A 13,269-nucleotide genomic window follows, 5' to 3' on the forward strand; every position below is an offset into this window, starting at 1 on the left:
AAACTGGTGTCAGGACAATGGTGCAGCTCTTGGGAGTTTAGTGGGAGGATCGAACATGCAAAGACCCTGAACAGACCAGACAGCAAGGCTGTAAGAGAGTGAGAGTATGGTCTAGTGTCTGAACTGTCACCTTACTGCCTGTGGTTCTCTCTTGAATATTTCTCTGTCTGTCCCACTGGGCACATGTTAGTTTGTGAAGTTACCGTGAGAAGACCACGCATTGTGGCTGAAACAGTTTCTAATAAACAGAACTTGAAAACAATTAAATAAACCAATTGATGCCGTAACCCTGGAGTGCTCTCAGTGTATGGTACTCGTTAATAGGTGGAGGGGACTTGCCCATCTGAATCTGCAGTTCCTCGGGGAATTCCCCTCAGAGTCGGGCTGTGTTGAGCCCATGTTCTGACAACATCAGTGATGGGCAGACTGAGCTGCACAGCGATTGTGGGTCCCCAGGAGAGTCTAGGACAACACTCCCACCTGCTGGCTCTCACTCTTACTGCAACCTGGTGGGCGAGGATGTGGGATGGAGGGTGGATTGAAGCCCCCTGGGAGGGGGAGGCCAGGCCGTGAAGACACCAGCAGTTGAATAGCTGACTGACAGTCACTGTCCTATGTGGTTGGGGGACATGATGGAAACTGCTCAGTAATGCTGGGGCTCCCAGCTCAGAGAGAGGGAGGTGACAGGAAGCGAGTACTCAAGGTAGGAATGGGGAGATAGAGGGTGGATTCTGGGGGGCTTCCGAGCAGATTCCAGGTGGGTTCGGGGTGGATTCCATATGGATGCCAGGCGGGGAGAGACAGGCCTGAGGGTTGTAACAAACTCCAGTTCCAGCCCTGAGTCCCCACACCCCAGGGCACCACTCCCCAGAACCCCACTCCCCAGAACCCCACTCCCCAGAGCCCCACTCCCCTGGGCCCCACTCCCCAGAACCCCACACCCCAGGGCACCACTCCCCAGGACCCCACTCCCCAGGGCACCACACCCCAGGACCCCACACCCCAGGACCCCACTCCCCAGGACCCCACACCCCAGGACCCCACACCCCAGGGCACCACTCCCCAGAGCCCCACTCCCCAGGACCCCACACCCCAGGACCCCACACCCCAGGGCACCACTCCCCAGAGCCCCACACCCCAGGGCACCACTCCCCAGGACCCCACTCCCCAGGGCACCACACCCCAGAACCCCACTCACCAGGGCACCACTCCCCAGGACCCCACTCCCCAGGGCACCACTCCCCAGGGCCCCACTCCCCAGGGCACCACTCCCCAGGACCCCACTCCCCAGGACCCCACTCCCCAGGGCACCACTCCCCAGAGCCCCACTCCCCTGGGCCCCACTCCTCAGAACCCCACTCCCCAGGGCACCACTCCCCAGGACCCCACTCCCCAGGACCCCACTCCCCTGGGCCCCACTCCCCAGAACCCCACTCCCCAGGGCACCACTCCCCAGGACTCCACTCCCCAGGGCCCCACTCCCCAGGGCACCACTCCCCAGGACCCCACTCCCCAGGGCACCACTCCCCAGGGCCCCACATCCCAGGACCCCACACCCCAGGGCCCCACTCCCCAGGGCCCCACTCCCCAGGGCCACACTCCCCAGGACACCACTCCCCAGGGATCCACACCCCAGGACCCCACACCCCAGGGCCCCACTCCCCAGGGCCCCACTCCCCAGGGCCACACTCCCCAGGACCCCACTCCCCAGGGCCCCACTCCTCAGGGCCCCACACCCCAGGGCCCCACTCCCCAGGACCCCACTCCCCAGGGCCCCACACCCCAGGGCCCCACACCCCAGGGCCCCACTCCCCAGGGCCACACACCCCAGGACCCCACTCCCCAGGGCCCCACTCCCCAGGACCCCACACCCCAGGGCCCCACTCCCCTGGGCCCCACTCCCCAGGACCCCACTCCCCAGGGCCCCACTCCTCAGGGCCCCACACCCCAGGGCCCCACTCCCCAGGACCCCACTCCCCAGGGCCCCACACCCCAGGGCCCCACTCCCCAGGGCCACACACCCCAGGTCCCCACTCCCCAGGACCCCACTCCCCAGAGCCCCACACCCCAGGGCCCCACACCCCAGGGCCCCACTCCCCACACCCCAGGGCCCCACTCCCCAGTGCCCCACACCCCAGGGCCCCACTCCCTACACCCCAGGGCCCCACTCCCCAGGACCCCACTCCCCAGGGCCCCACACCCCAGGGCCCCACTCCCCAGGGCCCCACAGCCCAGGGCCCCACTCCCCAGGACCCCACTCCCCAGGGCACCACACCCCAGGGCCCCACTCCCCAGGGCCCCATTCCCCAGGGCCCCACTCCCCAGGACCCCACTCCCCAGGGCACCACTCCCCAGGGCACCACTCCCCAGGGCCCCACACCCCAGGGCCCCACTCCCCAGGACCCCACTCCCCAGGGCACCACACCCCAGGGCCCCACTCCCCAGGACCACACTCCCCAGGGCCCCACTCCCCAGGGCCCCATTCCCCAGGGCCCCACTCCCCAGTACCCCACTCCCCAGGACACCACTCCCCAGGGCCCCACTCCCCAGGACACCACTCCCCAGGACCCCACACCCCAGGGCACCACTCCCCAGGACCCCACTCCCCAGGACCCCACTCCCCAGGGCACCTCTCCCCAGGGCCCCACTCCCCAGGGCCCCACTCCCCAGGACCCCACACCCCACTCCCCAGGGCCCCACTTCCCAGGACCCCACTCCCCAGGACCCCACACCCAGGGCCCCACTCCCCAGGGCCCCACTCCCCAGGGCACCACTCCCCAGGGCCCCACTCCCCAGGACCCCACTCCCCAGGACCCCACTCCCCAGGGCTCCACTCCCCAGGACCCCACTCCCCTGGACCCCACACCCCAGGGCACCACTCCCCAGGACCCCACTCCCCAGGACCCCACACCCCAGGGCCCCACACCCCAGGGCACCACTCCCCAGGGCGCCACTCCCCAGGACCCCACTCCCCAAGACCCCACACCCCACTCCCCAGGACCCCACTCCCCAGGGCACCACTTCCCAGGGCGCCACTCCCCAGGACCCCACTCCCCAAGACCCCACACCCCACTCCCCAGGACCCCACTCCCCAGGACCCCACACCCCAGGACCCCACTCCCCAGGACCCCACACCCCAGGACCCCACTCCCCAGAACCCCATACCCCAGGGCCCCAGACCCCAGGACCACACACCCCAGGGCCCCACTCCCCAGGGCCCCACTCCCCAGGACCCCACACCCCACTCCCCAGGGCCCCACTCCCCAGGACCCCACTCCCCAGGACCCCACACCCCACTCCCCAGGGCCCCACTCCCCTGGGCCCCACTCCCCAGAGCCCCACTCCCCAGGACCCCACTCCCCAGGACCCCACTCCCCAGGACCCCACACCCCACAGCCCAGGGCCCCACTCCCCAGGGCCCCACTCCCCAGGACTCCACACCCCAGGGCCCCACACCCCAGGACCCCACACCCCAGGGCCCCACTCCCCAGGGCCCCACTCCCCAGGACCCCACACCCCACTCCCCAGGGCCCCACTCCCCAGGACCCCACTCCCCAGGACCCCACATCCCACTCCCCAGGACCCCACTCCCCAGGACCCCACTCCCCAGGACCCCACACCCCATTCCCCAGGGTCCCACTCCCCAGGGCCCCACTCCCCAGGACCCCACACCCCACTCCCCTGGGCCCCACTCCCCAGGGCCCCACACCCCAGGGCCCCACTCCCCAGGACCCCACTCCCCAGGACCCCACACCCCAGGGCCCCACTCCCCATGACCCCACTCCCCAGGGCCCCACTCCGCAGGGCCCCACACCCGAGGGCCCCACTCCCCAGGACCCCACTCCCCAGGACCCCACTCCCCAGGACCCCACTCCCCTGGGCCCCACTCCCCAGGACCCCACTCCCCAGGGCCCCACTACCCAGGACCCCACACCCCAGGGCCCCACTCCCCACTCCCCCGTGCCCCACTCCCCAGAGCCCCACACCCCAGGGCCCCACACCCCACTCCCCAGGGCCCCACTCCCCAGGACCCCACTCCCCAGGGCCCCACACCCCACTCCCCAGGGCCCCACTCCCCAGGACCCCACTCCCCAGGGCCCCACACCCCACTCCCCAGGGCCCCTCTCCCCAGAGCCCCACTCCCCTGGGCCCCACTCCCCAGGACCCCACTCCCCAGGGCCCCACACCCCACTCCCCAGGGCCCCTCTCCCCAGAGCCCCACTCCCCTGGACCCCACTCCCCTCGACCCCACTCCCCAGGACCCCACACCCCAGGGCCCCACTCCCCAGGACCCCACACCCCAGGACCCCACTCCCCAGAGCCCCACTCCCCAGGGCCCCACTCCCCAGGGCCCCACTCCCCAGAGCCCCACTCCCCAGGGCCCCACTCCCCTGGGCCCCACTCCCCAGAGCCCCACTCCCCAGGGCCCCACTCCCCAGAGCCCCACTCCCCAGGGCCCCACTCCCCTGGGCCCCACTCCCCAGGACCCCACTCCCCTCGACCCCACTCCCCAGGGCCTCACTCCCCAGGGCCCCACTCCCCAGGACCCCACACCCCAGGACCCCACACCCCAGGACCCCACTCCCCAGAGCCCCACTCCCCAGGGCCCCACTCCCCTGGGCCCCACTCCCCAGGGCCCCACTCCCCAGGACCCCACTCCCCAGAGCCCCACTCCCCAGGGCCCCACTCCCCAGGACCCCACACCCCAGAGCCCCACACCCCAGGACCCCACTCCCCAGAGCCCCACTCCCCAGGACCCCACACCCCAGGGCCCCACTCCCCAGGGCCCCACTCCCCTGGGCCCCACTCCCCAGAGCCCCACTCCCCAGGGCCCCACACCCCACACCCCAGGGCCCCACTCCCCAGGGCCCCACTCCCCAGAGCCCCACTCCCCAGGGCCCCACTCCCCAGGGCCCCACTTCCCAGGACCCTACACCCCTGGGCCCCACTCCCCAGGGCCCCACTCCCCACTCCCCCGTGCCCCACTCCCCAGAGCCCCACACCCCAGGGCCCCACACCCCACTCCCCAGGGCCCCACTCCCCAGGGCCCCACTCCCCAGGACCCCACTCCCCAGGGCCCCACACCCCACTCCCCAGGGCCCCACTCCCCAGGGCCCCACACCCCACTCCCCAGCGCCCCACTCCCCAGAGCCCCACTCCCCAGGGCCCCACTCCCCTGGGCCCCACTCCCCAGGACCCCACACCCCAGGACCCCACACCCCAGGACCCCACTCCCCAGGGCCCCACTCCCCAGAGCCCCACTCCCCAGAGCCCCACTCCCCAGGGCCCCACTCCCCAGGGCCCCACTCCCCTGGGCCCCACTCCCCAGAGCCCCACTCCCCTGGGCCCCACACCCCAGGACCCCACTCCCCAGGGCGGGGGGTGTGGTAGAGCAGGTGAAAGGTGTGAGTCTGCAGGGCGAGCTGCTGCAGTGAGAGCAGGCGGTGTCAGTGAGAGGCCGGATCAGGAAGCTCTCTGTTTTATTGTACTCAACCCCCGACCCACCAAATCATAACAACTGCTTCAACATTTCTCTGTAATAAAATAAAGCCTTTGGCAGCAGGAACGGTACACGCACAGACAGCATTGCGGAGGGCCTGAGGAGCAATACTAACAGGAGGAGGCCATTCAGCCCCTCGATCCTGCTCGGCCAGTCAATGGGGACACTTTCACTTACGGCCCTGTCCCTGTTTCCTTCGATGTTTTCAATGTGTAGATACTGTTCCATGGTTGAGCCCCAGCAGCTCCCTGGGCGACAGAGATTTACTCGCCTCTGAGGGACGGGTGCCTCCCTCTCTCAGTCTGAGACAGCCTGGCCCTGATTCGCAGCGTTCCTGAACCACAAACCCCACTCTCCAAACTCCCTGGGGAGACCGCTCCTTCCTGAAGCTTGGACAGTAATCCTGTACGATCCAATAACACCACCTCTCCCGTCCAGACTCCTAGCTTCATGGGGTTAGATACAGAGTAAAACTCCCTCTACACTGTCCCCATCAAACATTCCCAGGACAGGGACAGCATGGGGTTAGATACAGAGTAAAGCTTCCTCTACACTGTCCCCATCAAACACTCCCAGGACAGGGATAGCATGGGGTTAGATACAGAGTAAAACTCCCTCTACACTGTCCCCATCAAACACTCCCAGGGACAGGGACAGCACGGGGTTAGATACAGGGTAAAGCTCCCTCTACACTGTCCCCATCAAACACTCCCAGGACAGGGACAGCACGGGGTTAGATATAGGGTAAAGCTCTCTCTACACTGTCCCCATCAAACACTCCCAGGACAGGGACAGCATGGGGTTAGATATAGGGTAAAGCTCTCTCTACACTGTCCCCATCAAACACTCCCAGGACAGGGACAGCACGGGGTTAGATACAGAGTAAACCTCCCTCTACACTGTCCCCATCAAACACTCCCAGGACAGGGACAGCACGGGGTTAGATACAGAGTAAAGCTCCCTCTACACTGTCCCCCATCAAACACTCCCAGGACAGGGACAGCACGGGGTCAGATACAGAGTAAACCTCCCTCTACACTGTCCCCCATCAAACACTCCCAGGACAGGGACAGCATGGGGTTAGATACAGAGTAAACCTCCCTCTACACTGTCCCCATCAAACACTCCCAGGACAGGGACAGCATGGGGTTAGATACAGGGTAAAGCTCCCTCTACACTGTCCCCATCAAACACTCCCAGGACAGGGACAGCATGGGGTTAGATACAGAGTAAAGCTCCCTCTACACTGTCCCCCATCAAACACTCCCAGGACAGGGACAGCACGAGGTTAGATATCGAGTAAAGCTCCCTCTACACTGTCCCCATCAAATACTCCCAGGACAGGGACAGCATGGGGTTAGATGCAGGGTAAAGCTCCCTCTACACTGTCCCCATCAAACACACCCAGGACAGGGACAGCACGGGGGTGGACAGAGCGATGCTATATTTGACGGGGTTGATTAATTGTGGGGAACGGTGATGTGGTGACAGGTGGTTGATGAACCGTTAGCAGTTGGTCCCCGATCTCAGTGCAGGACGTATCTTGGTGAGCGGCGATGGCTTCGTTGGAGACGATCAGATTCTGTTACCAGGAGGAGTTCGGGCCCGGTATTGGACAGTGCCGATCAGCTGGTCAGGGGTGGACTGTCCACAGTTACCGGGGCACTGCTGTCTGAGGCTGGTGTACATCAACCTGCATTGTCGCTGTCACAGTGAGGGGAGTTGGTGAGGTGGGTGTTCACTCAGTTACTGTTGCCCTGGGCTGGTAGAACCATCCACTTCACAGATATCGAACCAGTGCTCTGAAACACGGCCCTGGGGCAGGAGGCCATTGAGTGGCAGGGAGCCATTCACCTCACGGTCTCGCTCATTCACCACCTTCCAGTACACTGTGTCCTTGAAGATAAACACCGAGGCGTGTGTGTACGAGTAATAAACCGCATCCAGGTTCCCCAGGGGGTGGTTACCCTTGACAACAGGAGGGAAGACGTCCACGATCCTCTTGGGGTACCCGGGGACGGTGCTGTTCAGATCCACACTGAACGCAGTCACCTGCAGGGGGCGGTGCAAGACACATCATCAGAGAGACTGAAGCAGCATCACAATGTCTCACCCACAACACACCCCAACACAGACCAACACAGACCAACACAGACCAACACACCCCAACACAGACCAACACAGACCAACACAGACCAACACACCCCAACACACCCCAACACAGACCAACACAGACCAACACAGACCAACACAGACCAACACACCCCAACACAGACCAACACAGACCAACACAGACCAACACACCCCAACACACCCCAACACAGACCAACACACCCCAACACAGACCAACACAGACCAACACAGACCAACACACCCCAACACAGACCAACACACCCCAACACAGACCAACACAGACCAACACACAGACCAACACAGACCAACACACAGACCAACACAGACCAACACAGACCAACACACCCCAACACAGACCAACACAGACCAACACAGACCAACACACAGACCAACACGGCCCAACACACAGACCAACACAGACCAACGCAGACCAACGCAGACCAACACAGACCAACTCAGACCAACGCAGACCAACGCAGACCAACACAGACCAACGCAGACCAACGCAGACCAACGCAGACCAACGCAGACCAACACAGACCAACACACAGACCAACACAGACCAACACACAGACCAACACAGACCAACACACCCCAACACAGACCAACACAGACCAACACAGACCAACACAGACCAACACACCCCAACACACCCCAACACAGACCAACACAGACCAACACACCCCAACACAGACCAACACACCCCAACACAGACCAACACACCCCAACACAGACCAACACAGACCAACACAGACCAACACACAGACCAACACAGACCAACACAGACCAACACAGACCAACACAGACCAACACACCCCAACACAGACCAACACACAGACCAACACAGACCAACACACAGACCAACACGGCCCAACACACAGACCAACACAGACCAACGCAGACCAACGCAGACCAACACAGACCAACTCAGACCAACGCAGACCAACGCAGACCAACACTGACCAACGCAGACCAACGCAGACCAACACAGACCAACGCAGACCAACACACAGACCAACACACAGACCAACACGGCCCAACACACAGACCAACACAGACCAACGCAGACCAACACAGACCAACACATAGACCAACACAGACCAACACATAGACCAACACAGACCAACACAGACCAACACACAGACCAACACAGACCAACACGGCCCAACACAGACCAACACGCCCCAACATAGACCAACACGGCCCAACACAGACCAACACACCCCAACATAGACCAACACGGACCCCGACACAGACCAACACAGACCAACACGGCCCAACACAGACGAACACAGACCAACACGCCCCAACATAGACCCAACAATATATGTGGTATTGGGGATATATTAATGTGTGTGATTGGGGATATATTGGTGTGTGCTATTGGGGATATATTGGTGTGTGGCATTGAGGATATATTAATGTGTGTTATGGGGATATATAAATGTGTGGTATTGGGGATATATTGATGTGTAGTGTTGGGGATATATTAATGTATGGTATGAGGGATATATTAATGTGTGGTATTGGGGATATATTAGTGTGTGGTATTGGGGATATATTAATGTGTGTTATTGGGGATATATTGGTGTGTGGTATTGGGGATATATTGGTGTGTGTTATTGGGGATATATTGGTGTGTGGTATGGGGATATATTAATGTATGTTATGCGGATATGTTGGTGTGTGGTGTTGGGGATATATTAATGTGTGTTATTGGCGATGTATTAATGCTGTATTGGGGATATATTGGTGTGTGTTATTGGGGATATAATGGTGTGTGGTATTGGGGATATATTGGTGTGTAGTGTTGGGGATATATTAATGTATGGTATGAGGGATATATTAATGTGTGGTATTGGGGATATATTGGTGGGTGATATTGGGGATATATTAATGTGTGTTATTGGGGATATATTACTGTGTGTTATTCGGGATATATTAATGTGTGTTATGGGGATATAGTGGTGTGTGGTATTGGGGATATATTAATGTGTGTTATGGGGATATATTGGTGTGTGGTATTGGGGATATATTAATGTGTGTTATGGGGATATATCGGTGTGTGGTATTGGGGATATATTAATGTGGTGTAGGGGATATATTAATGTGTTATTGGTGATATATTAATGTGTGTGATTGGGGATATATTGGTGTGTGGTATTGGGGTTATATTGGTGTGTGGTATTGGGGATATATTGGTGTGTGGTATTGGGGATATATTAATGTGGTGTAGGGGATATATTTATGTGTTATTGGGGATATATTAATGTGTGGTATTGGGGATATATTGGTGTGTGATATTGGGGATATATTAATGTGCGTTATGGGGATATATTGGTGTGTGGTATTGGGGATGTAATAATGTGTGGTATTGGGGATATATTGGTGTGTGGTACTGGGGATACGTTGGTGTGTGGTATTGGGGATATAATAATGTGTGATATTGGGGATATATTGGTGTGTGGTATTGGGATATATTGGTGTGAGGCATTGGTGATATATTAATGTGTGTTATTGGGGACATATTGGTGTGCGGTATTGTGGATATAATAATGTGTGGTATTGGTGATATATTGGTGTGTGGTATTAGGATATATTAATGTGTGTTATTGGGGATATATTGGTGTGAGGTATTGGGGATACATTAATGTGGTATTGGGGACATATTAATGTATGTTATTGGGGATATATAAATGTGTGTTATTGGGGATATATTGGTGTGTGGTATTGGGGATATATTGGTGTGTGGTATTGGGGATATATTAATGTGGTGTGGGGATATATTAAAGTGTTTTTGTGGATATATTAATGTGTGTGATTGGGTATAAATTGGTGTGTGGTATTCGGGATATATTAATGTCTGTTATGGGGATATATTGGTGTGTGGTATTGGGGACATATTAATGTGGTGTAGTGGAGATATTAATGTGTTATTGTGGATATGTTAATGTGTGTGATTGGGGATATATTGGTGTGTGGTATTCGGGATATATTGATGTGTGTTATGGGGATATATTGGTGTGTGATATTGCGGATATATTAATGTGTGTTATTGGGGATATGTTGGTGTGTGATATTGGGGATATATTAATGTGCGGTATTGGGGATATATTGGTGTGAGTTATTGGGGACATATTTGTGGGTGGTATATGGGGATATATTGGTGTGTGCAATTGGGGATATATTAACGTGTGTTATTGGGGATATATTGGTGTGTGGTATTGGGAATATATTAATGTGTGTTATTGGGGATATGTTGGTGTGTGGTATTGGAGATATATTAATGTGGTGTAGGGGATATATTAATGTGTATTGGGGATATATTATTGTGTGTGATTGGGGATATATTGGTGTGTGGAATTGGGGATATAATAATGTGTGATATTGGGGATATATTGGTGTGTGGTATTTGGGATATATTGGTGTGTGGTATTGGGATATATCAATGTGTGTTATGCGGATGTATTGGTGTGAGGCATTGGTGATATATTAATGTGTGTTATTGGGGACATATTGGTGTGTGGAATTGGGGATATAATAATGTTTGGTATTGGTGATATATTGGTGTGTGGTACTGGGGATATATTGGTGTGTGGTATTGGGATATATTAATGTGTGTTATGGGGATATATTGGTGTGAGGTATTGGGGATACATTAATGTGGTATTGGGGCATATTAATGTATGTTATTGGGGATATATTAATGTGCGTTATTGGGGATATATTGGTGCGTGGTATTGGGGATATATTAATGTGCGGTATTGGGGATATATTGGCTTGTGGTATTGGGGATATATTAATGTGGTGTAGGGGATATATTAATGTGTTTTTGTGGATATATTAATGTGTGTGTTTTGGTATAAATTGGTGTGTGGTATTCGGGATATATTAATGTCTGTTATGGGGATATATTAGTGTGTGGTATTGGGGATATATTAATGTGGTGTAGGGGATATATTAATGTGTTATTGAGGATATATTGGTGTGTGGTATTGGGGGGAAATTGGTGTGTGGTATTGGGGGTATATTGGTGTGTGTTATGGGGTATGTTGGTGTGTGGTGTTGTGGATATATTAATGTGCGGTATTGGGGATATATTGGTGTGTGGTATTGGGGATATATTAATGTGGTGTAGGGGATATATTAATGTGTTAGTGTGGATATGTAAACGTGTGTTATTGGGGATATATTGGTGTGTGGTATTGGAGATAAATTGGTGTGTGGTATTGGGGATATATTAATGTGCGGTATTGGGGATATATTGGTGTGTGGTATTGGGGATATATTGGTGTGTGGTATTGGGGATATATTAATGTGTGTTATGGGGATATGTTGGTGTGTGGTATTGGGGATATATTGGTGTGTGGTATTGGGGATATATTAAAGTGTGTTATGGGGATATATTGGTGTGTGGTATTGGGGTTATATTAATGTGTGTTATTGGGGATATATTGGTGTGTTATTGGGGATATATTAATGTGTGTTATGGGGATATATTGGTGTGTGGTATTGGGGATATATTAATGTGTGTTATTGGGGATATATTGGTGTGTTATTGGGGATACATTAATGTGTGTTATGGGGATATATTGGTGTGTGGTATTGGGGATATATTGGTGTGTGGTATTGGGGATATATTAATGTGTGTTATGGGGATATATTGGTTTGTGGTATTGGGGATATATTAATGTGTGTTATTTGGGATATATTGGTGTGTTATTGGGGATATATTGGTGTGTGGTATTGGGGATATATTGGTGTGTGGTATTGGGGATATATTAATGTGTGTTATTGGGGATATATTGGTGTGTTATTGGGGATACATTAATGTGTGTTATGGGGATATATTGGTGTGTGGTATTGTGGATATATTGGTGTGTGGTATTGACGATATATTAATGTGTGGTATTGGGGATATATTGATGTGGGATATTGGGGATATATTGGTGTGTTGTATTTGGGATATATTGTCGTGTGGTTTTGGGGATATGTTGGTGTGTGTTATTGGAAATATATTAATGTGTGTTATTGGGGATATATTAATGTGTGTTATGGGGATATATTGGTGTTTGGTATTGGGGATGTAATAATGTGTGGTATTGGGGATATATTGGTGTGTGGTACTGGGGATATATTGGTGCGTGGTATTGGGATATATTAATGTGTGTTATGGGGATATATTGGTGCGAGGCATTGGTGATATATTAATGTGTGTTGTTGGGGACATATTGGGGTGTTGTATTGTGGATATAATAATGTGTGGTATTGGTGATATACTGGTGTGGTATTGGGGATATATTAATGTGTGTTATTGGGGATATATTGGTGTGTGGTATTTTGGATATATTAATGTGTGTTATTGGGGATATATTGGCTTGTGGTATTGGCGATATATTAATGTGGTGTAGGGGATATATTAATGTGTTTTTGTGGATATATTAATGTGTGTGATTGGGTATAAATTGGTGTGTGGTATTCGGGATATATTAATGTCTGTTATGGGGATGTATTGGTGTGTGGTATTGGGGATATATAAATGTGGTGTTGGGGATATATTAATGTGTTATTGTGGATATATTGGTGTGTGGTATTGGGGATACATTAATGTGTGTTATGGGGATATATCGGTGTAT

General features: G+C 55.4%; 1 protein-coding gene across 1 annotated transcript in view; it reads right to left on the reverse strand.

Annotated features, from left to right (window-relative positions):
• Positions 1–6,770: 6,770 nt before the first annotated feature.
• Positions 6,771–13,269, reverse strand: part of LOC132817517 (matrix metalloproteinase-21-like) — a 74,686-nt gene continuing 68,187 nt past the window's right edge. The window contains exon 7 of the mRNA XM_060828003.1: positions 6,771–7,552. Within this exon, the coding sequence (XP_060683986.1) occupies positions 7,247–7,552 (306 nt within the window). The 3' untranslated portion in view covers positions 6,771–7,246. The remainder of the gene's footprint in view (positions 7,553–13,269) is intronic.

This window comes from Hemiscyllium ocellatum, chromosome 1 (genome assembly GCF_020745735.1).
Source record: "Hemiscyllium ocellatum isolate sHemOce1 chromosome 1, sHemOce1.pat.X.cur, whole genome shotgun sequence".
Lineage (NCBI taxonomy): Eukaryota > Metazoa > Chordata > Chondrichthyes > Orectolobiformes > Hemiscylliidae > Hemiscyllium > Hemiscyllium ocellatum.